At 38.5% G+C, this 25,407-nt stretch overlaps 1 protein-coding gene across 1 annotated transcript in view; it reads right to left on the bottom strand.

The window, feature by feature from the left end:
• Positions 1-25,407, bottom strand: part of loxl4 (lysyl oxidase like 4) — a 46,461-nt gene that overhangs the window by 17,956 nt on the left and 3,098 nt on the right. Inside the window, exons 2-4 of the mRNA XM_018095780.2 lie at positions 19,441-19,775; positions 16,903-17,072; positions 10,589-10,797 (exon numbers count right to left, since the gene is read on the bottom strand). Coding sequence (XP_017951269.1) covers positions 10,589-10,797; positions 16,903-17,072; positions 19,441-19,726 — 665 coding nt within the window. The 5' untranslated portion in view covers positions 19,727-19,775. The remainder of the gene's footprint in view (positions 1-10,588; positions 10,798-16,902; positions 17,073-19,440; positions 19,776-25,407) is intronic.

A 25,407-nucleotide genomic window follows, 5' to 3' on the forward strand; every position in this document is an offset into this window, starting at 1 on the left:
CCATTAGGTGCAGCTCTTTTTTGTAGATTCTAAATCCTAAATGTGGTGGGAATCAAAGGGAATGAGAGCTCTGGGGACAATTTTCAATGATGTTTAAAAGAAGCAAAACCCAAACCGGAATAATATTTCCATCTTAGTGCTCTAGAAACAGGCTAGGTTATGCCACTTTTTAAACCCTGGTACAACGTTAGCTCAATACTGCCATTTAGTCTCATAGATGTATATTATCTGGAAACCTGTTATCCAGAAAGCCCCAAATTACAAGAATGCCATTTCCAATAGACTCCATTTTAATAAATAATTTCCTATTTCTCTGTAATAATAAAATAGTACTTTGTACTTGATCCCAACTAAGATATGCAGTAATTAATTATTGGGTTTTATTCCAAATTATGGAAAGAACCCTTATGTGGAAAACTCCAGGTCCTGAGCATTTTGGATAACAGGTCCCATACCTGTACAACCATTTTAAAGATAATCCCCCTTATGTAATAAAAGGTACTACGTTTGCCCAAGTGCAATAATCCACAGCAGCCAATAATATGTTTGCTTTTAAACTCCTGGCTTGTAAATGCTACCTGCTGATTGAACAGATATAGCACCTTTTATTACTTAACATCATTAACAGCAAATTTCCTGGGCAATGTCCATTTCTTGTGCACAAAATGATTTGCAAATCAAAACATAAACATAATATAGTATGGGCTTCCTATTGCACGGATCAAAGGGATCAAGCCAAATACCAGTACGGAAAACATATACATATCTGTAACTATGAGCCAACTAGTGTACTAGGAACTTGAGTGAAATGTCCATAAGTAAAGTATATTAGTACTGTATGTCTTAAATACAAAAAATGATACAACGAAGTAGAGCATCACCTCATCAGAATACAATGTGTTGTATAGGTATATAATGTATATAAGGTAATGTCATAGTAGACATAGATATAAAGCATTATCCATATGCAAACATATTGGGCTGCACAGGAGAAATGGCATTACCATAGGTAGGTTCTAAAAACAATTGCATTTCATTTCATTAAGAATTTGACAGATAACACATCTAATTCCTGTATAATAGGAATTCTATGGTATCCATCTCTAGAGAATTTCTATATATCCCTACATCAATGGTGGATAAGGATTGGGTCAATTCAATTTCTTGGTCATATTGAACAAGACTTCCTAGTAAATATTTATCAGCCACAGTCACCCCTGTATCATTACATGGCAGAACTTTGTGTGTATGGCAGATATATTCAACACAATGACAAAGAAAACTCATTGTACTGTACATTATTTGTACCTATTGTGTAATGTTGAACTGTTCTTTTATTCAGTCTCAAAACCCAAGGAATCCCTAGGGAGGTCCAAAACTTCATTTGCAGGTTTCTTACTATCAGTAAGGAAATTCAGTTGGCACACGCGTTCATGGAGTTGCTTAGAACCTTGAGACAGCTTTCTCAACACAAACACACAATGAGAAAATGACAGCATTTATGTTTTTAATCCCTTCTACAGTAATCTTTCTGGTTCGCCTGATCCTTCCGTTGACTTATTACAGAGTCAAGCACCGCGTTCTTGAAACCATAAGTGCCTCGTTTGCTGTCACACAACAGTAAGACATAAAAATCTGTAGTGTTTAGGCACAAGCAGAGCAGAAATACATCATTCATGTGACAAGACCAGTTTCTTTATCATTGAGGGATATTACATGGGGCAAGAAAGCCTTCAGTTAATTAAAGTCATCAATAAGCATTTGTTGGCCCTAAACTTTTAATCAAATACGTATTAATATTTAAGACTCTTGATATTTCAATTTTTGCACTAATAAACATGCAAAATGTTAATTGTTTTCAGAGAGTGGTTTTTTGACAGACACTGAAGTCGTTGATTAAAATAACATTGCTCCTGTAAATCCACAGATGTGCCAAAAGGAGGGGGTTAACTGTTTATAAGCATCGTGTTCTTGTATGCTATATATATTAAATATATAGATATATGTAGAACTTACAAGCAGGGTCATTTGTTCCTGTAAAATTGACCATGGCGTGTAAATGTGATAGGGATCTTAGTCCATAAGGTCCACTGGGCAAGGACTTTTGTGAATGAGGTATAATCTCTGTAAAGCACTGCGGGAGATGTCAGTTAAATAAATAAAGGATACTGATAATAATAGGTGGCCATGATTGCTTAACAAAATCTTTTGTGAATAGCATTTGGATGGATGTAAATGTGCATCCATTTTTATACTTTGCACTTCATCTTGCATTTTTAAATTAATCCTAATATTTCTTAAATAGTGCTTTACAAAAACTATGAACTATGATAATCTATAACATCTGTGATGAGACTGATCAGACTGTGGACTTTTGTGGAATACCCCCTGCAAGTGGTAATAAAGGTACAGGGTGTTGTACTGTAGTTTTATGGTGGTTAGAGGTTCAGTCAGTGATCCCCAGCCAGTGGCTCATGAGTATCATGACCCCATTGGATGTTGCCCTCAGTGGCCTCAAAGCAGGTGCTTTTTTTAATTCCTGGCTTTTGGGCAAGTTTTGGTTGCATAAAACCCATGTGTACTTTCAAACAGAACCTCCTGTAGGCTGCCAGTCCACATAGAAGCTACCAAATAGCCAATAATAGCTCTTATTTTGCATCCCTGGAGCTTTTTTCATGCTTGTGTTGCTCCCCAACACTTTTCCATTTGATTGTGACTCATGCGTATAAAAGGTTGGGGACCAGGGTTGAACTGGGGGTGTGTGGGCCCACTGGGGCTGCCACCCCATCCCTCCCCCTGAGCACGCAGAAGTAGTTTAGATTGAGGGAGGGAAGCCAGCCCCCCCAGGCCCACCAGATTTTTTTCCAGTGTGCTGTCTGCCACAGTCCAAACTATGTATTCTTCTATTGTATCTCAGTAATGCAGGAAATTAGGATAAAAATCCCTCTGCTCTAGGAGAGCCTGTGAAGGTAATTTTTTTAAATATATATATAAATATATATATTATATATAATATATATAATATATATATTGTTGAGTTTTTCCACATCTATATAATGTGTTATTTACAAATTATTGTTGTCATAATGATCCTGATAGCTTTGCCATTTGCATTACTATTTCATATGTGTTTGCTCCCCCAGAAATGCCAATAACCTTACTTTAATCACCAGGAATAGCCCTGTAACATGCCTTTTGTAAATTTTGAACCCCTTTTAAACTACAAGTGGTTCTGTAATTAGGATCTTGGTACCGTTAGTCTACTAACAAATCATCTAAACAATAAAATGGATTGTTCTGCCTCCAGTCTGAGTTGGGATCAAGTACAAGGTACTGTTTTATTATTACAGATAAAAAGGAAATCAGTTTTAAAAATTTGAATTATTTGATTAAAATGGTGTCTATGGAAGATGGGCTGTAATTCAAAACTTTTTGGATAAAGTGTTTCTGGATAATTGATCCCATAGCTGTATATTCAAAACACACATCTCTTGGCAGTAGCAGCAGCATATTATTAACTTAAGAAATATCCAGTTTAACTCTTACAACTACTAGTGGAATGGGGGAAAACATACAGCTTCTCCCATTCTCCTAAGCACCCACTTAAGGAAATGCTAGCCTATAGATTAAGGGCAAGAAAATGCATATAATTCCAGCAAACTGTGTAGGGCACCTGTAACTACCTCCTGTAAATGATAGGATTGCTACTGCTTCCCTTTTAATCACAGATTTCTAATCCAGAACTAATATATTTCATATTTATTAGACACCACTCAACAGAAAAGGTCAAGTATCGACTGAAAGCAACGGGCTGGTACAGAGCTGTCATCAAACTGAATGATACCTTATTGTATTGCAATACAATGCCTTGTTGTGTACTGAAAGTAAAAATGCTCTCATTACCTTTCTCTTTTTGTATTATAGCAGGTAAATCCACTTAAATGGCAGAAAATGAATGTTACTATAATAACCTCCTAATCCTATGCAGCGCTGGAGTGTACAGTAAGAGTTATGTTATTAATAGATGTTAGAAGGTCAATGACCCAATCAATAATATGTTATCAGCCTATCAAGGACTACACTAATTATACAGAACAGACCTAGAACCATTAGAGAACCAGAGTACTTTCTAAGCCAGGGCCTCCCTTTTATGAAATGTATTATTTTGCCTGGCATGGCGCATTGTGCAACAATAGAAATGAAAATAATTGGTGCTGGAAATGTATATTCCATGCACTAAAATAGTACTACCAGCTGAGAAAAAAATGATTCTAGGGGAATTTATAAGGTCATGTTAATTAGGCAAAACATAGCAATTCCATAAAATAGTCAATTCTAATGATGTGATTTCATTTTTTTTCTAGCTGACCATATTGAAACATGCTTTTGGGAAGCAACTAGTGTAAAAGATGCTCAGTGTCCCTGGCAATGATGATTCTCACTGTAGAACGCTTTCTGCATTAATTAAGTAATTAGGTAGGCAAGTTAATTAAGTAGACAACTACTGTACATAGGACAACTAGAAGACACAAGTGGAGTGGAGTTTTATAGAAGGTCTGTGTCCCTTTTAAAATTTCCAAATTTCATCTAATTATATATTTTAATATTTTAATTGACCTGTTTGTAGCAATGAGAGACATTTTTTGCCAGGTATGGATTTGTGGCAAAATTTCACATTTTGCCATTGGCTAATATTTTTGTAAAACTGCCACAAAAAGAGACTACATTAGTAATTAGACGACAATATTTGTATTTTTTTGTAATAATATTGTCAAATAGTTGTTCATTTTGACAGTATCAGTTTAAACAATTTCAATTTACAGTGTATGAAATAAAATAAAAAGTGTGTAAAGTAGTAAAATATACTATCAGGACACCTGCCTGTTTAACATCTTCTTCCCAAACCGGGAGTATTAATATGAAGCCGATCCTCTGCTGCTATGACCTATAGCCTTTTCTCTTCTGGGAAGGCTTTCCAATAGGTGATGGAACATTATTGGTGGGATTTGCTTCCGTTCATACATTAGAGCATTAGTGAGCTTGGGCACTGGTACTGAGGATGAGGCCTGGCTCATAGCTGACATTTTAAGTTATGCTTGGTTAGGTTGATGTCAGGGCTTCATGCAAGCCAAATCATGCACTTTCACTCCAATCCCAGCAAACCATTCTGTATGGACCTTGCTATGTACATTCTGTTATTCTAAAACAGGACAGAGCCTTCCCCAAACTGTTGCTACAAAGAAGGAAGCACCAAGTTATAAAGAAAGTAGCCTAAAGGCAGTGATCCCAAACCTGAGGCTCAGGAGCAACATTTTTCTCACCAACCCCTTGGATTTTGCTCCCAGTGGCCCCAAAGCAGGGGCTTATTTTTGAATTATTGGCTTAGAGGAAGGTTTTGGTTGCATAAAAACAGATGTACTGCCAAACAGAGTCTCCTGTAGGCTGTCAGTCTACATAGGGGCAACCAAATAACCAATCACAGCCCATATTTGGCACCCCAGGTTCATTATATGCTTGTGTTACTCCCTAACTCTTTTATCATTTGAATGTGGCTCACAGGTAGAAAAGGTTGGGGACCCCTGCCTTAAGGGCTGCTTTCAATGGGACCTGCTCCACTAGATCAAACCATGGAAAATGTCCCCAAAGCATTATTCCAACAAAGTTTACCGTTGGGTTATCCATTCAGGCAGGTAGTGCTCTCTTACCTTCTGCCAAACCCTGACTTATTTTAGACTGCCAGATCAAACTCCATTCATCACTCTAGACTCATTTTCACTGCTCCATGGTAGTGACCTTTGCACCGTTCGAGCTGATGATTGCACATTTAGGTAAGTTACCATCTGAGCACCCATAAAAACCCTGCACTCCCTTTGAATAAACTTTGTGCAAAAATTCCTTCTACAGACAGTATGGAACTCCGCAGTGAGTGTTCCACCTGAGGACAAGTGAGTTTAGACAAATAGTGTCCAAATACTTGGGTCACCCCAAATGAAACAGCTACATTTATTGGATGATCCCAAAGTGGGAGGGGCCAACAACAGCCAATCAAATTTCACCCATTGACTTTTATGGGGAAATTGAAACTGCTGCCACACAGCTTTGAGGCCACACTCCCCAAACTTGAATCACACAGTCATGGGGTCAGCCTGAATGAAAATATGATGATTGTTGGATGCCCAAAAGTGGGCGAAGTTGTGAACAGCCAATCAGATTTTACTTATTGACTTGGCAGAAATTAAACCTGCTGCCATTCTCACAGTAATAACACCAGGGTCCCCAAACTTTGCAGGGTTGGGAACTAGGTAACTGCGGTCCAAGGTTGGAAAAAGTGGGCGGAGTCACCAACCACCAATCAGATTTTAACTATTGACTTGACCCAAACTTTTCAATAGAAAGGATTTCACCTATTGAATTTTATTGATTTGATGCCAGGGTTCCCAAACTTTGCACAGTCAGTCACTAGATAAAGTGGGCGGGGACACCAAAAGCCAATCACATTTCTCATTGTTTTCAGTGGGGACATTTTAACTGCTGCCATTCTCACATGTTTAATGTCAGTGTCCCCAAAGGGCACAGTTTCATAGTCACTGGGGGACTATGTTCCAAGTTTGGAAAAGTGGGTGGGGTCAACAACAGCCAATCAGATTTCATTTATAGACTTCATATATTTAAATTTGAACTGCTGCCATTCTTTAGATATTAATACTAAAGTCACCAAACTTTGCAGAGCTAGTCACTGGGTAACTGCAGTTCCAGGTTAGAAAAAGGGGGCGGAGCCAACATCAGATCAGTTTTCATTCAGTTACTTCATGTTTTTCAACCCAACATGAAGTTTGTTGTAAAACTTCCCTTTATAGTTTATTCTGGTTTTTTAGATATCGAGCTTTTTGTCCAGTTTGGAATTTCAGCAGCTATCTGGTTGCTAGGGTCTTGTTTACCATAGCAACCAGGAAGTGGTTTAAATGAGAGACTGGAAAATAAATAGGAAAGGGGCTGAATAGAAAGATAAGGAATACAAAGTAACAATAATAATGAAAAAAAAAAAAAAGAAAACACACAGAGCAATCGTTTTTTCATTTTTGGCTGCCAGGGCCAGTGTTCTCCTTTGAAAGTTGGAAAGATGTAGAAGAGGAAGGCAAATAATACCAAAACCATAAAAAAATAAAGAATGAAGACCAATTGCAAAGCTGCTTGAAAAAATAGGCAATTCTATAAAATACTAAAAGTTAATGTAAAGGTGAGCCACCCCTTTAGGGCACCTAGTCAGTTCAGTCTCACCCAGGCAACTGTGATTTCCTCTAGGAAATGCCCCCTGCTCGCCATTACCTGCTGGGAGAAAATAATGCAACTTGCTTATGTGCTCACTTTCCTTGCGTTCCCATCAAGTTCTTACTCACCCTCTGGTATCATATTATCTTTTGTCTCGCCAGTTACCCTTAACGATAAATCTAATATCTGTGAATGAAAAAATAATGCGCACATTGGGAAGATAAAATGATTGTAAGGTGACAGAAGGTGGCAGATCACCGACAAGCGCTGACAGTCTGAGGTTTGCTTATGAAAGGCTAATGACTGACAATTTACTTTTTGACAGAATTCTTGCAACAGTGCTGGTGTCAGTAGCAAAGGGAAACCTCACATCAAAAGAATATGGTTTTCATGGAAAAAACATGGCTTTTTTAGATTCACAAAAGGAGGCTTTTCTTTGAACTGACTTGGTTTGTGTCACAAAAACCTGAATCCATTTTGTTACGTTAATGCCATATATTTTGGTCACATTGTGACTATATATAATACATTGCTATAGATGTTATGCTTTTTTTATATAATCTGTTGCAGAAATGCAGGAATATTATATCTTTTGTTTGTATTATAATGGTTTTCCTTTCTATTTGGTCTACACATAAATACGGTTTGCTTAACACATGTATTAGCCAAGACATAATTTCCAAAATAACTGCTATTTTTATTTCCCATAGTCCTGTGCTTTGTTCCCCTCCATGCTATGTAGTTACAGGCTGCGCACAAGCTAGATAATGTGTTACCCAGATTCTTTGTAAAGAACTCGCCAATAAAACGGATTTTATAAGGTGTGGCCACCTTTACCACTGCCTATTAGAGATAGCAGCCACATAAGTTACTTAGTGCAAAAATACTTGTATGATAACATGTTCTAACATGGCCCAGTCTTATTAGAACATATAGCCCAAGTCATCTTCTAAGTGTTTGGGTGAAGAGCATACCATACCATGGTATAGCACTGGGTATGGCGTATGCATTGCTCCAATGGGTAAGTGAAAGTAAGACAGGCATTACTCCGCACCTCCTGGGACAAATACCCAATGAGGTACCAAACTAAGGTGCAGTAAGCAGGGAATACCATCCCTTTCCCACTCAGGAAGCATCCCCCCCACCTCAGCTGTGACAAGAAGGCAAAACTCAACTTTGTTCTTCTACTAAACAAAACAGGGCAGAGGGCAGGAAAGTGTATTCACATGCTGTAGGAAGTAGTTACACCTGTAGCTCTGTAGGCCCTCTATATATACCCATACTAACCACCTTCCCTCCTTTCCTACATATACATTACTAATTATTCCTATCCTAGCCTGGTCAAAGCTCCCCTACTTTTAATCCTCAGGCATTCAAAAAGGACCATTACTTTGTTAGGGCTTTAGGGCAATGACAGACATAGGTATGTTTTGTTGCCCACATTTAAACTCCTCCAGAGTTCTTAACAAAATGTCCAAAGTTCCCTTCATACCAGCCCCAGACTGGCAATCTGTGGGTGCTGGCAAATGCCAGAGGGGCTGCTGTAAGATGCCATAGATACTCACCATTTATTAGGCTTGTAGGGGCTGTTGGACAACTGTGTTCATGCAAGGCCAGGGCCTTTTTTAACTCCAACTCCTGCTTCCCATAGACATTAATCTAAATCACTGGTGGGAGAACATATGTATCGGCTATGCTTCTAATAGAAAACAACTTAGGGTACTATGTGATGCATAGATATTTTCACTATTCATGCTAATGAGAAGGGAACTTTGGACATTTTTTTGGCCATGCTGGAGGAGATTAAGCACTGGTGACAAAATGTTCTGTGCCTGCGCCCTAAAAGACCATGTTATTGATTTTGAGCCATTTCTAATTTTCTGGTGTTACTTGACCTTTAAATGCCCTTTTCTTGCTTTTGCAGTATACATTTAGTGCTTTTCCTTAAAACCAGCATTCATTGAACTACAGTGTCTTCTAAACCACATCCTTTTCTTGAAGGCAGTATATGTAATTAGGCCTAGCATCTGATAATGGGTTTCCACAACTGTGGACAACAAACGTGGCTTGAAGTCAGCGCTATTCTATTCTGTGTGTTATTTTAAACTAGTCATAAGCATGTGATTTCCATTCACACCCACAAAAGTACTGAATGGCCTGAAATCTGCTGCCTCCTTGTCCCTCGCCCTCTGTCATTTTGTGTGTCTCTTAGGAAAGCCTAATGTTGGTAATGAGGACCTTAGAGTGAAAGTTGAAATCCATGCAGTTTTATGCCATCTTTTTTTACTAATGATCAGAAATCCATCAACAATTTGGATAACAGGAAGAAATAAATGGATACATTATCTATATACAAATTATGAATGCACATGTACAAACACGTTTGATGGAACTACAGCAACATTCTTAAACTGGGAACTGGGAACACATACCCATACCCTGGTAACCCATACCAACCAATCAGATATTTTCTTTTAAGGAGTAGACCAGTAAAGTATCTGTTGATTGGTTGTTCTAGGTAGGATTACCATGTTTCCTTATGCCAAAACTGTCACAAAAAAACTGTATTATACCAAATGCAGTTTTATTTGCATCCAGACATGCTCCTTGCTCTTCTGTATGGTTGCACCAAAAACCATTGTATCTGTCTTGCCTCTACTTCTGAAAAGAACTACTGCCTTCTTGAATATAACAGTAATTCCTGGGTTCCCACAGTGGGTTGTTTCAGAAGGTGCAGCAGACTAGAACCAATATGATCACAAACTAACATTGACAAGCTTTGGATGTGATGTAAGTCTGACAAGGGCCTTCATCAGCCATGCATGGCAAAGTAGAGGCCCCAAGATGGAAAAGAGCTAATTGCAGTAACAAAAGGGCTGGGCTTATGAGGCCTAGGCAGGATTTAGGTGGATCACAGAGTTTTGGCAAAACTGGGGAGTGTCCAGGTGGATATGGGGAATGGCCGTGCATGTGAGGTGCCTTTTTATTTTATTAAGGGCCTGATTTTACTTCTTGGCAGGGCACAGGGATTAGAACACTTGCACCTTGTTCTAGCATTCTAGAATGCTTTGATATCACAGTGGCTATATACATTAGACAGATAAAAAGTACTACACTATTATATTATTATTCTTTTTTTGCATTAAGTGCTGATTTTTTGAAATATAAACAACTGCAATTATGTTCATGCTGACACAACAGGTACAACTGCAGTGGATGCAGCTTTTTAAATGGCAAAGCCATTGCCTTGTTTTTTGTCTACCAAAAAATAACTTTTGAAGATTTTGGATTATTCATACATTATTAATCTAACAAGTACCTGTAAAACTGTTCATTGGGTTTTATCTCTCCAGGAAATCCCAGCATGCCACATATGACTCGGTTGTTATGGGCAGTCCATCCATGGTCACACACTTGTCTCCATCTCCCTTTATGTTTGACTTCAACTATACCTTCTGTGACCGGGACACTTGCTTTGGCACGGGCTAAAATGGGTTTTATTCGCACTTCCTCAATCTTCTTCGTGTACTGGAAAAGAATTTAAAAATGTCTTTATTCCCATAACCAGGCACAAAATCATATATTACATTGTTCTGTAACTATATAATCATACAAACAGTGTGGTGGAAATGAGTGTAAAATAGGGAATATAATAACTGGTATATGGTTTCCTTCAGTGCACATAACCCACAGCACTTAATGAGCTGCCATCATTTACTGATCTGCAGTTTAAGAGTAGCTGGTTGCTATGGGTTACTAGAACTGGGCCCTCTTATTAAATCAATGTAGAAAAGTTCAGAACCCCAATATGAGGAAAAATCATTAGCAAGCTTTTGTTAAGTTATTTTTTGTTAAAACTACACCTGTACTTTGGTGCTTATGAAGACCCTAAATTAAAAGGATTGGCACATGTTGATAATATCAAATTTACTATTAAGGTCAAATGGTCCACTCTGGGGCTGGGGCCCTAGTATAAATGCCCCCTATTCCTTATCCTCAAACTGTCCCATGCACAATATATTCTAATCCTCCAAGTATTTGAAAGTAATATGACCTATTCAAGAAGAATAATAGTTGCCCTTTCTCAAGCTTGCAAGGTAATTACAGAATAAGGTTCAAAAGGATAAGTAAGGAATAAAAAAATCACATCATTGGTGTCATGGAAACTGCAAAAACAGAGTTTGCAGCCATCTAAATTGTAATAAAAAGAATAAATAAAGAAAAAAAAAGTAAAATATAAGTACTTTTGTCATTTTAATTTGTAATAGACCCAGTTCTATAACTACTGACGCATGGGTCACTCAGGATGAAATTCAAAAGAAAATAGAACATGGAAAGCTAAACAAAGTTCCCGAACCGGAGGGTATTAATACAAGGGTATTACACAAGCTTAGCTCTGTGATTGCTAAACCTCTTCACTTAATGTTTCACGATTCATTGAGGTCTGGCATGGTGCCGAGAGACTGGTGAATTGCTAATGTGGTGCCGTTATTTAAAAAGGGATCCCGTTCTCAGCCTGAAAACTATAGGCCTGTTAGTCTGACATCAGTGGTAGGAAAGCTTTTGGAAAGGGTAATAAGGGATAGGGTACTTGAATACATTGAAGGGTGCAGGATGCTGCCGCTTTGCAGAGCGATTTGACAAAATTGGAAAACTGGGCAGCAAACTGGAAAATGAGGTTCAATGTTGAAAAGTTATGCACTTTGGTGGAAATTATTTAAATTCCAGGCAGAGTCATTCCGTGGCTACTAAAGCAAATAAAGTGCTGTCTTGTATAAAAAAGGGCATTGACTCAAGGGATGAAAACATAATTTTGCCCCTTTATAGGTCCCTGGTAAGGCCTCACCTTGAGTATGCAGTGCAGTTTTGGGCTCCAGTCCTTAAGAAGGATATTAATGAGCTGGAGAGAGTGCAGAGACTGCAACTAAACTGGTAAAGGCTGGTAATATTTTTTAATATTCTATAGAACTCAGTAGGGGTAATTTATGACTACAAGCTCAGTTGTATACATGCAATTTTCCCTGCAATCAGTTGCACGTAAAACTAGTGATGAGCGATTCTGATCCATAGGCACAGCGCACTTTGTAAATCAGGTACACATGTCCCTATCACGTCAAACAGACTTGCAACTGTGTTAAGTTGAAGGTATTGGCCACAATTATACCAGGCACAGTGCCCCCTGCTTATAAATAAACATGGCCATTGCACTCAAAATTGCACTTTGCTCACTGTACTTCTGGTTGTAAATGGCCCCTAGTATATTATTTCTAATGGTATAAATTATAATTATTATATTTTGCAGCATATTCATTGCATTTTATGTACCGTATTTGCATTAGTACAGTAAATGGTATCAGTTATATGATCAGGCCAGTTTGCATCTAAAAAAATAGATATAGTTCTTCTATTCAGATTCACAACAATATAGTGATGAAGGCATAAGATTATTATAAACACTCGATGCACAATAAACATGCTCTAATGCAAAAGTGACTTTGGGTTAGGATTCCTCATCCTCAATTAATTTACTATCATTGGCGAGAGGCTTGGAAAGGGACCTGGCAATGTACAGTAACATCCATCCATACAGAATAAACTGGCTATTGTATGTATTATGGGCAGACACTAACTAATGCACACCAGATAGTTTTCATTTCACCCCAGTGTGGACTTTGTTCAAAAGTTGTACCAATCATTTTATTTATAATAGAAAGGTTAGGATTTTCTTTTTATACATTTATGGATTTCTGTTTATATTTAAGACAGAATAACTGCTTTTCTTTGTAGTTGTATTATAGCTGTATGTTTCTTTAGTTGCTTGTTTTTCAATAAGATCCCAGAGGGATTGCCTCGTTTGCTCAGATACAGATTAGCACAAAGAATGTGGCGACTCTTGTCCTAAAATGAGCAGTTGCTGTTTTGTGGTTTGGATATATAGAAAGAAAATAACATAAAACTGCAATTAAATCAAAAATACATTGTTATAGAGCAGAAGAAATGTGTTTGTTTCCAGATTATGCAACCTTGAGGAAGGAACTGGCAGGTAAATTTGCCACAAGGTTCCTATAATGTATTTTTATAAAAAGATTCTTACATTACATAAAATAAATTCACAGGGTCTTTTTGTCTTTGTTATCATATATTTATCTAGAAATTCAATCTATATTCTATAGTATTGTACATAATGCTACAGACATAAAATTCAAGAAGCCTTATGGTAGTTTTCAAGCTCCCTGGTGATAGTGGAATTAATGGGGCACAAGCTAATAAGTAGGATGCATGCAACGCTGTGAACAGCCCACTAATTAGCTTGCCTTGCCTGGGGTGTAGGATGTCCTGAACGAATGCCCAAGGATGGCACAGGGCACAATCATGGAGCCTAATGACCTATAGCTGGGACCCCCAACCTTTTATACCCGTGAGCCACATTTAAATGGAGAAAGTGTTGGGGAGCAACACAAGCATGAATTAGGTTCCTGGGGTAGAAATAAGCTTTAACTGGCTACTTAATATCCCCTATGTGGCCTGGCAGCCTACAGAAGGATCTATTTGGCATAATACTTGCCTCCTAACCAAAAATTCATAAATAAGCACCAGCTTTGAAGCCACTGGGAGCAACATCCAAAGGGTTGGAGAGCAACATGTTGTTCACGAGCCACTGGTTGCGGATCACTGACCTATAGAGTGGCATAGGGAAGCAGGGCATAACAATGCTAGGAAGGCCTGCCCAGGTACAGTCAGATGATACCAGTGGAGCCAATAAAAGGGCAACCATTTAGGAGCTTTAACCTTAAAAGCAAGCAAGTTGCAGGTAAAACTCAGTCCCAGGATAAAATGTATAATTTAAGCAATAGAATTCCTAATGAACTAGATTAATTGGACTAAAGATCTAATGGAATTGGACTAATGATCATTGTTAATAAACAACTTTGGCCTTCTCAATTATGGAGTCAAGTGTCAATTGTTTGGTGTGTGGTGCAAAGTGGGGACCAAGGGGAAAATTGCCAAGCAAGAACCCCCTAGAATATTTCTTGAGCAATGCATGTTTTAAATGGGCCATGCAATGTTAAAGGTTGTGTGGTACAAGAGAATTTCACACATACTAATGTTCTAAATTTAACCTGTGCATATTGAACAAATTGCAACCAATGAGAAATGTGTATAGTTGCAATTGGTAACTGTAATAATGCAGTTTAACTTATAAGTTCCTAATAAGTCCTTTATTACCTGCCATGCTTTTTATTGAGAACAGGGGTGCATGCCAGGCTGCCAAGCAAAACTGAAAAACCTTCACAGTTCAGTACTGAAATATTTAAGTGTTGACCCCCCCCCCACAGGCAGGGAAAGAATTAGCCAGGACCCTGCATGAAAGGAACTGCGACTGTGAAACGGAAATCATTTTCTGCTCTGCATTTGTAAAAGTGATTTGTAAGTTCCTAAACTCTGAATTTCTGTGAATTTTAGAACTTGCTGCGTTGTTTCCCTGTCCCTATCTAATTGAGATAATGCTGAGCCAGACACAAGATGAATAATAAGGACTTATTTTGATCATGAAGAAGAACTGAGGCTGATCCTACTGCGGAGCGGAGGAGAATGTAGAGTTTATTGCGGTAGGTAGAAACCTGCAGAACAGATGGCAGGAATTACAGAAATCACTAAAGACTGTCACAACCTAGAATACATAACAAGTGACATAAAACACATTTTTAATCACACCGGCTTCTGAGCCAAGTTCACTGTTTACAGTGAATTACAATATAAAATGAGACATTTTGAGGTTACATTTACCCACAATGAATTCATGGCATTTATTTAGAGTATTGCTAGGAAAAGGCTCACAGATCTCTCACCGAAAGTAATGAGCACCAAGTGAGCGCATAGACTGGGGTAGTCATTTTATATGATACAAACATCTTGCCATTTAGAAACCCAAGGCAGTCTTAGTGGAACGTGAGGGCCACACCAGTCTGTGGTGGCCAATTATTTACAGCTTTATAGTGTTTGTCTGAAACTTCCCACAGCTTCAGCCATGCCCCAGTGGCTACAAAACCAGAATTATTTGTGCCCAATGGATTTTGTCTTCTCTGCTGGTTATTAATTGCCATATAATACATAAAGCCATGAATATCCTGTAACTTTTATCCTTATAAGCAGTGTTTAGTAAAGTTATAAGTCATAATTGGGTATTAGTGTCACATGACTTACTAAATGTTGGAATTCCACACTACATTTACTCACTTGTCTTCCTGTATGTTCCTACCCAACTACTCCACTCTTCTCAGAGCCACACCCACTGCTACCTCTCATCTTAAACCTTTCTGTCTCCCTGCTGCTTCAATCTGGAATTCCATCCCTAAATTCTCGTAGGGTACACTCTCTCAATCTCTTTAAGAAAAATAAACAGATTCTACCTTCCCTTCTGGAACACTACAACATTAGTTTGTCTAGTGTAGTCCTGCACTTAAGGCCCAATGCCCAAACCTTATGCACTTTTACACCCACTTAGACTATAAGCTCGATGAGGCAGGGACCTCCTATTTACTGTGTCTTATACCATATAGCACTCAATCTCTGTGTATTTATACTTGTTTATTGTATTTATTATAATACTTGTCTTCCTGTCATTGGCTTATAATTTCATCACCAGTGAAAGATCTTTGTCAAGGGACAGCTCTGGGAAACTGAGACCACTGTACAAATAGAGTGTTTTCCAAATTGGGTAGCTTGTAGCTATGACAGGGGGTCTTAGGTCAAATAGGTTGACAGGGGCAGGGCTCCAATCTGATTGATTCAAGTGGAAGGCAAGGGGTGTATAATAATGATGTCAGTGTTTTTTTCCAGCAAGACAAAACTCATGGTCAAATTCTAGTGCAGATTTACAAACATTTTTGATGCTGCCAAAAATACAAGTTTCATTGCTAAACTGCATGGGGCGCTCATCCATACTGCACAGTCATCTCCCTATGTTAGATAGCAGCAGGGAGACTAATCTGGTCAGCAAGATTATTCTTTTGCATCTGCAAATAAATTCCTGTAGCAGTTTGGCTTCCACCCAAATGTTGTAAAATCTGCAGTGAAACAGTGAAAATTAGTAAAATGCATTGAAGTCAACGGGCATTTTTTTTTCAAACTGATCGATTTTTTTGGAATCTATTGGTGTTTTTCAGCAAAACCTGGCAAAAAGTTTCGCTTATCACTATTAAATATTAGGAGCTAAACTTAATGAACCATAATGATTGCACATAGTGTAATAGAGGCTTCCAAGAAATGCATGGTAATCTCAGTATGCTACATAATAATATGAATGAAGACGCTCTACAAGGTATGATTCTTAGTAAAGTATGTTTAAACACCAGGATTTAGGATCCCTTAATCCAGTAGTACAGATTAAAGCTGTTATGGCATGTGGGTAATTGCAGTTCACTAAATGCTGCAGAGAATGAATCTGAAGATCACGGCTGTAGAAAGAATCATCCAAGGACGTACTCATTTTACATATGGAAGCCCTGGCATTAAACTTAACCCGTATTTAGTAGAATTACACCCAAAGAAAAGCTATAATTTTCATTATGGTTACATAGACAGATACACTGTGCTTATTTGTGTGCATCTTGGATACATTTAGAGCATTACCTGCACAGCGATTGCTTGTGCCTGCTCTGATCCACGTATCCGACTTGTAGAACAAAGTACGCCAACATCCTCCGTGTGCCTGCAGTCACTGATGCCCCATCCATTGGATTCACATTCAGTTATTGAAGTCTCTGTACCTGAGCAGCGAACATTATCTAGCCAGATGGTGCCTGGAAAATAAATCATGTAAAAGGCAGGTAAATATCATTCTAGCATCAAATGGAGATCTGCACATGGGACATTTTATCTAAAGTCTTGATTGTGTTGCAAAATGCACTGAACTCCCCCATTCTTCGTTTCTCTGAAGCATGTTCTCATCTCTGTTGTAGGCAACTGTTTTATTTTGTAGAGAGCTAATAAAGAAAAGCATGATGTGCTTGGTGTGCATGCTTGAAGAGCATGATGTGGGCACGGTTAAATATGATGGCAGTAAATAATGTTCTGTCAAGGATGAGCATTGGGCAAGGTAGAAGGACCAGATGGGTGGTTTTTAGGTGGATGGGAAGTGACAACCATAGGGTGTAAGAATCTGTTTTGTAAGGTATGATTGCATTTAGGGCTCATTTATTAAGAAAGTGCAAAGAGCTAGAATGCATGCACACACTGGCACACTACGCACAAAGGTACCTGTGGCGGTACATGCCCCTAGCAACTTGTGACTAGTGCCAATATGCCCATTTAGGCTTTCTGATGAATTGGGTACCTGGATGCCAGAGTCAACTGAAAGCACCGACATCCTGGACCTGCCCCGTAGAAACAACCAACCTATGCCAAATGAATCAGATGCTTATGCGGTATTTTCATCTGTGCAGTTTAGCATGCCCAAAGTGCCAGCCTTTGTATTCTAAAACAATCTCACACTTAGTAGGTGCCCTCAATTGCTTTGTGGTAAAAGGAATTTGTGTCTCAAAATTGCACTTTGCAAATTGTGCTTTTTAATTTAGTTTTGTGTTCAAGACGACATTACTGTAGCTGATGCACATATAGAGAGTATACTCTTCTTCATGTATATACTTCTTATTCATTTATTTATATGTAATAGGTGCAGAGTGTAAACGTAATTGTAAATACAAACGATTCTCAAGGTAATCACCCATACTCTATTGTACTTCACTCCAAACTATAACAGTCATCTAACATATTGAAATTATAATGCAATTCTGATTGCTTATGTTCAGTTTAACTAGTTTAATGCCTTCAGCAACAATGGTATGAAACAGAGATATTTAAGTGTAAGCAGAGCAAGTAGGATTCTCATTGATGGAATACCTAAGCATGAAATGGACAACTGGCCCTGGAAGACTTGGAAAGAGTTTTATCATGCAATGCTGCTTTAAGAATCCCAATATGCTAGAGAAAAATTAGATGACATAAGTAGGAACTATTCTTATTGCAGAATTCTTTTGTATCTGATTTAGAATTCCCTTATTTTTGAGCTAGGGAGCCCAAAGAATTATTTTTAGAGAAGGAACACATCCCCTTTAAGAAAAGGGAATGAATTGATGGAACGCAGCAGAAGGTACCAAAGTGAAATAAATTGTAAGGGGCTGTGTAGTTAGTTAGTAATGAAGAAAAAAGATGGAGAAACATTTCAACTGTCGACAATAAATGTTCAGAGTGCCTTATGATTGACTGAATGATAGCTGGAGGAAATACAGTAAAAGCCTTTGTAGCTGATATCAGTAAACACCATGAAACCAAGAATGCACATATCATAGTCTGAACTCCCTTTTATGTTTTTGTATGTGTATGTCATATATAAATGTCATTTTAACCAGAATCAGATAAATAAAATAAATAACCTTCAGATAAATAGAATAAGGGCAGATACATGCAATAATTCAGTGCAATAAATGCATTTCATGCTTCTTTTTTTCAAGTGTGTGCCAAGGACAGCCTGATGAACTGCTGACTATAAAAGTACAAAGAGAAATAAAACAAGTTTGTATGTGAGATAATGGACAGCCTTCATATCAACAAGATCAACAACAACATGGAATTCTGTCCCTGTAGGGACACTGGGCATATTGTGACCAGCACTGACCCCTTTTAATACAGGAAATCAGTCTGCTTCATAAATCAAGGTCCTGCTCTGAAGAAGTAAAAAAGCTAATTGCCTAGGATGGGGTAATGAAGGAAGGGATGTAAGGCACCACTCTGTTACAGTAATTTAACATCATAGCATTAGAATTCCAAGCAAGGTGGAGCCGATTAATTTAGTGAAAGAACCAGTCATAGCTGAAAACATTATCCAAAAGATGAAGGAATTGGCGAAACCCAATGGTATTTTTACTAGTTCTTGATCTGTAAATGAATAAGAACATGAAAGTCATAAAGATGGACTGTACATGGCATGGCTTCATACTGCAGTGGTGGAGCTGTGTCCTGTGCAGTTGGTTGATTGCACAAGGAGATAATCAATTAGATCAGCTATATATTCATAGTACATTGTGCTAATATTTGAACATTCCTACTTTCCCCCTTTTAGTAAATGGGCATATAGGTGTTTTCTATCTGTATATAATGTAAGTGTCTTACCTTCACCTTGCCCGTACTTGGCACTGTGAGCCCAATTCATTGCCATCTCAAAACCGAGCTGCTTACAGACAACATGTGCCACCTCTATACTGAAGTCATCATCACACACTGTTCCCCAAATGCCATTGTAGAAAACCTCCAGGCGACCTTCATTCGGCACTCTGGATGACCCAGCCAACCGTAACTGGATTTGTGGTGTCCCTGCCTGACGTTGTGCACAACAGAGTTCTAATAGACATACTAATGTTGCTATAAATAAACCCAAAGTGGACATGTAGGCATCCATGGCTCTTCTCACAGTTGTGGTTTTTGGACAAATGATCCCAGATCGGTACCTGGCAACAAAAGAAAAGATAGATACCATAGTTACTGCACAGCTTTTGCAATCAGTTATTCCAGTGATTTGGCCCAATTGCTATTTCTAAATTAGGAGTACAATATTTATTCTGTGACTGTTACATATAAATATGGTGTCTTTGTAATTGATGAGTTTTGTGCACAGGATCAGAACTATGGGTATGCAGAAGAGGCACATGTCTTGGCTGCAATTTGGGGGATACAATAAAAGGAGGAGAAGAAGATGTAGAGCTGTATTGTTATAGCAAAAAGGAGAAGGGTGAGGGTGATAGTAGTATTTGCCTAGGGTGTTAATACTACCTGACTCAGCTCTGTCTGTGACCGTATTAATTCATGAGTAAGGACTAATATGACGTATACATATGCCCTTTATTTTACATTAACATTTACACGGCTTTGTGTTTTAAAAATATTTGCTTTATAAAGCTTTAGAAATGGCACCCCTGTGGACTATGCCCTTTTTTTCTCTTTATGAGATCTGCTACAAGAGCCAACAATGGATGAAAACAAATAAGAACTCATTTTTCAAGGTCCAAGTCCAAGTACTGGCATACTAATGGTTGCCAAATTGCCCCAGTTACACCATTGATGGTGCAGTGGTGCCCCCTGGTGCTCCTTACATAGAAGGGGCAAGTTGCACCCACCAGCATACCATTCACAGTCAGGTGTAAGCCTTTGCATTTGACAGGAGTGGGCACAAAAAATAGGGGCAAGTGGTTAAAAGTAATGGTGTATTATACCTGGGTTTGAACTTTTCATACTGACTCATTCATAAATTAGCCCTATAAAAGTATAAGACAAGCTTCTATTATGTGTATGATTTAGAATGTTTTCTTTATAACCATCAGACCATGGAGAGCCATCCATGAACTTGGGATGATTGCCTTAAGGGTTTTGTTACAAATACATGTATTTGACTTATGTCCCACTTGTAAAAATATGCTACTGAAATATGCTGTTGGCATTGCCTTATGAACTTTTAAAACAACATTAAAAAAAACACATAGTTTTACAATTTGTTTTCTCAAACATCTTTGGAATTCAATGAATAATTTTCATACATTTCTGCGGAGACTGCCAAGGCTATAAATCACTGACGGAGCTATAAGGGAAGCCACCAAAAAGATAAATCCTCTAATAATGTCGCACCATGCTGCTAATGTCCCTTCACTTACAGGAACAGGGCTTATTTTTGAATTTTATCACTCTAAATATTCCAATCTTTTCCAATAACCAGAAGGTAACAACACCCAATTTAAACTTTAATTAATAAACAGTGTTTTGAAAACAGAACATTGGCATGCTATGTATGGTTATCCAGTAAGCCTTTTGCAATACAGTTATAGGATCCTTTATCTGGAAACTCATTAACCATAAAGCTCCAATCTATATTCCATAGACTCCTTTTTAATCAAATAATTCACAATTTAAAAATATAATTCCTTTTATCTCTGTAATAATAAAACAGTACCTTGTACTTGATCCCAACTAAGATATAATTAATCCTTATTGGAAGCAACACAATCCTATTAGCTTTAATAAGTGTCTAAAGGTTTTTTAATAACCTTGAACTATGGAGATCCAAATTATGGAAAGACCCATTTTTTGGGAAACCCTAGGTCCTGAGCATTGCAGATAACAGGTTCCTTTGCCTTTACAAATGTAGACAACTATGTGACTTTCTTGGGGCAGAAAAAGAGAAGACACCTGCCAACCAAGCTTTCCTTGCCGAGGAAAGTGAAAAATGCCAATTAGTCTGTTCTGTTGCCTCAGTCTAAACAGCATCAATATTAGCAAATTTCAGCTGGGATATTCATTTGCCTTTTCCCAGTACCTAGAAGATGAGTATAAGCTGCATTACATGCTAGTACGGCCAATTGGTCTACAAGGTGCTTATGTAAATGTGCATTCCTATAGGTACAACTTACCTGCCTACCACACCCAGCCCTGCCATTTGCCTCCAGAATGCCCACCAGAGAGGGCTGACTCTGACAGGTACTAGGTGAGCGTCAGTGCTAAATAATATACTCTCTACTGCATGTCCCTAACCCACTGGGTGGGCAGTTGCAGTCTGCAGGTGGATCTCTCTTTCTAACTCATTGTATTACTTATACTAGTTGTCACAATGCAAACAAGTAAAATGTATTATAAACTCACATTATTTGGTTGAAAAAAAGTTTTTTTTTAAAAACTTTAGAAGGCAAACCAGGGACCTGACGGTCATTATGCTCATGTGTACATGTGTCTTGGAGAAGACATGCTAGAATTAAGTGTATGAGTATGGCATTCCAATCATGTACCTAACAATAGGTGCTCGGCTTAATGGAATCTGTGGAGATAGCACAGTAAATAGATTTACATTCTCTTTTCCATACAGTATAAGGAATAATGAATGTTCCCCCTGCATTTGTATGAAAAGCATTACGTTATGAAACAGAAGTGGGGAAATATTTCCTTCAGTAATGGTGTGTAGTTATGCCTATTGTACCTTCATTAAATAATGTTAATGTGCTGCAGTCTTGCTTCCTTTGCCATTATTACCTTGCTTGTCACTCATGTGAAGGGACTGTGTCATCATGTGTTACCTTTCTTGTTAACCCACATTCTACTGTCACCCGGGATTACTAAAATAGAAGTGTTATGGCCCGCTAGGTGCTGGGATCCCCCCCATTAGCATTAGCGAGCCCAATACAATATGCCAAAGCAGTAACAGTGTGTGCACCTATTTTCACTTTAAAAAAAAACCACATTGAATAACAGTGGATCAAAGTGTTAGCTTTGCCATATTCACTAACATTATAAGCTCTGTGGGGCAGGGGCCTCCTTTCTTCTGTATTATGGTGCTTAATTGTAATTAACTGTTTTTTTAATTCCTGTAGTGGGGTTCCATTCTCAGTATTATTAATGAATAGTACAGAGCTGTACAAATAAATAGTGACATATAAATAAAAAATGACATAAATGCATATAGATGCATGGTAAAAACATTAGGCAGGCAGATATGAAAATGTGATCCTATATTATTTCTGTGGCAGAAAAACAAAGGTGCAAATGAGCCCCCTCCCAAGCTTCAATCTATAATAATGTGTTTTTCTTATCTAGACTTTCATTATAGTTGGTGCTGTCCTACCCCTGTTCAAATGACTTACACCATATTTTCATACTTTCCAACCTTGTCAGATTTGGCAGTAATGTCCTGCCAAGTGACTTAAACAACCATGAGACTTGAGGCTGGGCAGATTGTTAATATATATGTCATTAAAGAGGGAATTAGGGAGTATGGCCTAAACTTCCCTAGATCTGGAATGTTAGAAATGATGTATTCTTAAAGGGTCAGTTCATCTTTGAATTAACTTTTAGTATGATGTAGACATTGACAGTCTTATTTACCTTAGAAACCAGGCAGTTGTTTGAATGAGAGACTGAAATATGAACAGGAGAGGGACTGAATTGAAAGAAAGACAATAAAAAGTAACAATAACAGAGCTGTCAACTGTCCCGTAATTTTTGGGAGTCTCGTTTTGGAGTCTCCCGCTGGTCTCCCGTTGCTAAGAATCCCACGGGCGCCTCTCTGCGCAAGCGCAGACGTAACTTCCGCCGACGCATGCATGCACAAATGGCACCTCCACCCAATGGTGCAACAGTCCCCCAGGAAATAATCCCCCGGGGTTGAGAGCTCTGCAATAAGAATAAAATCGCAGTCTTACAGAGCAATTATTTTTGGCTGCTGGGGGTCAGTGACCCTGATTGAAAGCTGGAAAGCTGTAGCAAAGAAAGGCAAAAAATTAATAAACTATAAAAAAGAAATAATAAAGACCATCTGCACAGCTTCTAGAAACAGCATATTCTATAACAATCTAGTTAAGTTAAATTAAAGCTCAATCACCCCTTTAAGGTGCAAGGTTATGGTCCCTCATCCCTATTTTGTGTGAGTGGGTTCAAATTAATTCAGGTGCAAATTACAGAGATTTTTTAACAGCAAAGAAAGAACCAACGCCATATTTACACCATTGGGTACTATGGGACACAAAATCTTGCTCATTTCTTATTCAGGAAACACTTGGATCTGGGGAATACCTGTTTTCTGCATCTCATGCAGGATTAATGACTAGCAAGTTAGGGGGTGGGTAGGGGACTGCAGGGGATACAGCTACGTATCTCTCCCCAACTGACCTTCATGAATACACCATGACTAAATGCAGGTAACACTGAATTAAACTCCATTCTGAAGTCAAGGACTTGCGCCCACAGGTGCTGCCGAGCCCTAATGCGTAAGCACGGGGTCAGACATGCAAAGTACGCAATATGTCACACATACAAACACAAATCCAAATAGGAAAGCAGTGCCAGTTCAGGACTTGGCAGCATTTAGGTAAAGTTAAGAAAGCAGATGGAAGGCTGACTGGACATATACACAGATGATGATGTGCCTAGAGGGGTCATTTACTAATGGCAGAGCAGGATGAAAAGTGCAAAAAAGGGACCCTGATTCCCACTGAATAGGGTGCTGCCTGGTACATAGGCACACTCCTTCCTGCCCCCTACCAGTCTCCTAACGTACATTATTTAGACCCTTTGTAAGGACACGGCTGCCTTGTACCCACCACATTTGGCTATGCATGTACCCAGCACCGGATTTCCAATCCAACCCCGGATGTGTTTTTAAATGGGCATCAGGGTTGTAGTAAATTACCCCTCAGATCAAATGAGAGATACCATCAAGTACAAGGTACTGTTTTATTATTACAGAGAATAACCTTAAAAATTAGAATTATTTGCTTATAATGGACTTTATTGGAGATGGCCTTTCCGTAATTTGGAACTTTCTGGATAACGGGTTTCCAGATAACAGATCCCATACCTCTAAGTTGGCCTATTTCATCATTATAAAGAGTAATATTTTTTAACAAATCCATATCCAGTCACTAGGGGGAGCATGCTGTGAAACTAACAGCACAAAACTAACTGCTGAAATCTCTGGAAAAAGCTTTGCTGCAATGACTCCAGACAACAATGAAACCATTCGCATCACTTCCCTCTGGATAAACCCCAAACCTTGGAGCAGATTATCTCACATGCATGGTTTTGTAGTCCGTCCCTTATGGCGATGACACATGGGGCGATTAGTCAACGCAACTTTTTAAAAAGTTGGTGGCGGCGACTAATTGTGGAAACTTTTTCATGCTGACTTCCTATACACTGAATAGTCACTGGGACTTTTTAAAAAGTTGCAACAACTAATCACCATGTGTCTTCACCATAATGTCCTCCAGCACAAGCCAAGAAGCCAGAAGAAACCTTTGTACTGGTGCCAAAACTTGAATTGTGTAACCACCTGCTCTTGCATTTTCTGATGCTTATGCCATTCAGATGTTTGACCAGGGTCACCAGTGCCAGACAATAAGGGCTAAACTACACAGGAGATTCTGTAGGATGGCATCGGATTGACAGATTGCATCCTACAAGTCAGATATAGTTGCATGGATGAAAAAACTACTTGTAAGGACTTAAAGGAACAGTAACACCAAAAAAAAAAAGGAAAGTATATAGAAATAATTACAATATAATCTACTGTTGCCCCGCACTGTTGAAAGTTGAGTGTTTGCATCA

This window comes from Xenopus tropicalis, chromosome 7, assembly GCF_000004195.4.
Source record: "Xenopus tropicalis strain Nigerian chromosome 7, UCB_Xtro_10.0, whole genome shotgun sequence".
Taxonomy (NCBI): domain Eukaryota; kingdom Metazoa; phylum Chordata; class Amphibia; order Anura; family Pipidae; genus Xenopus; species Xenopus tropicalis.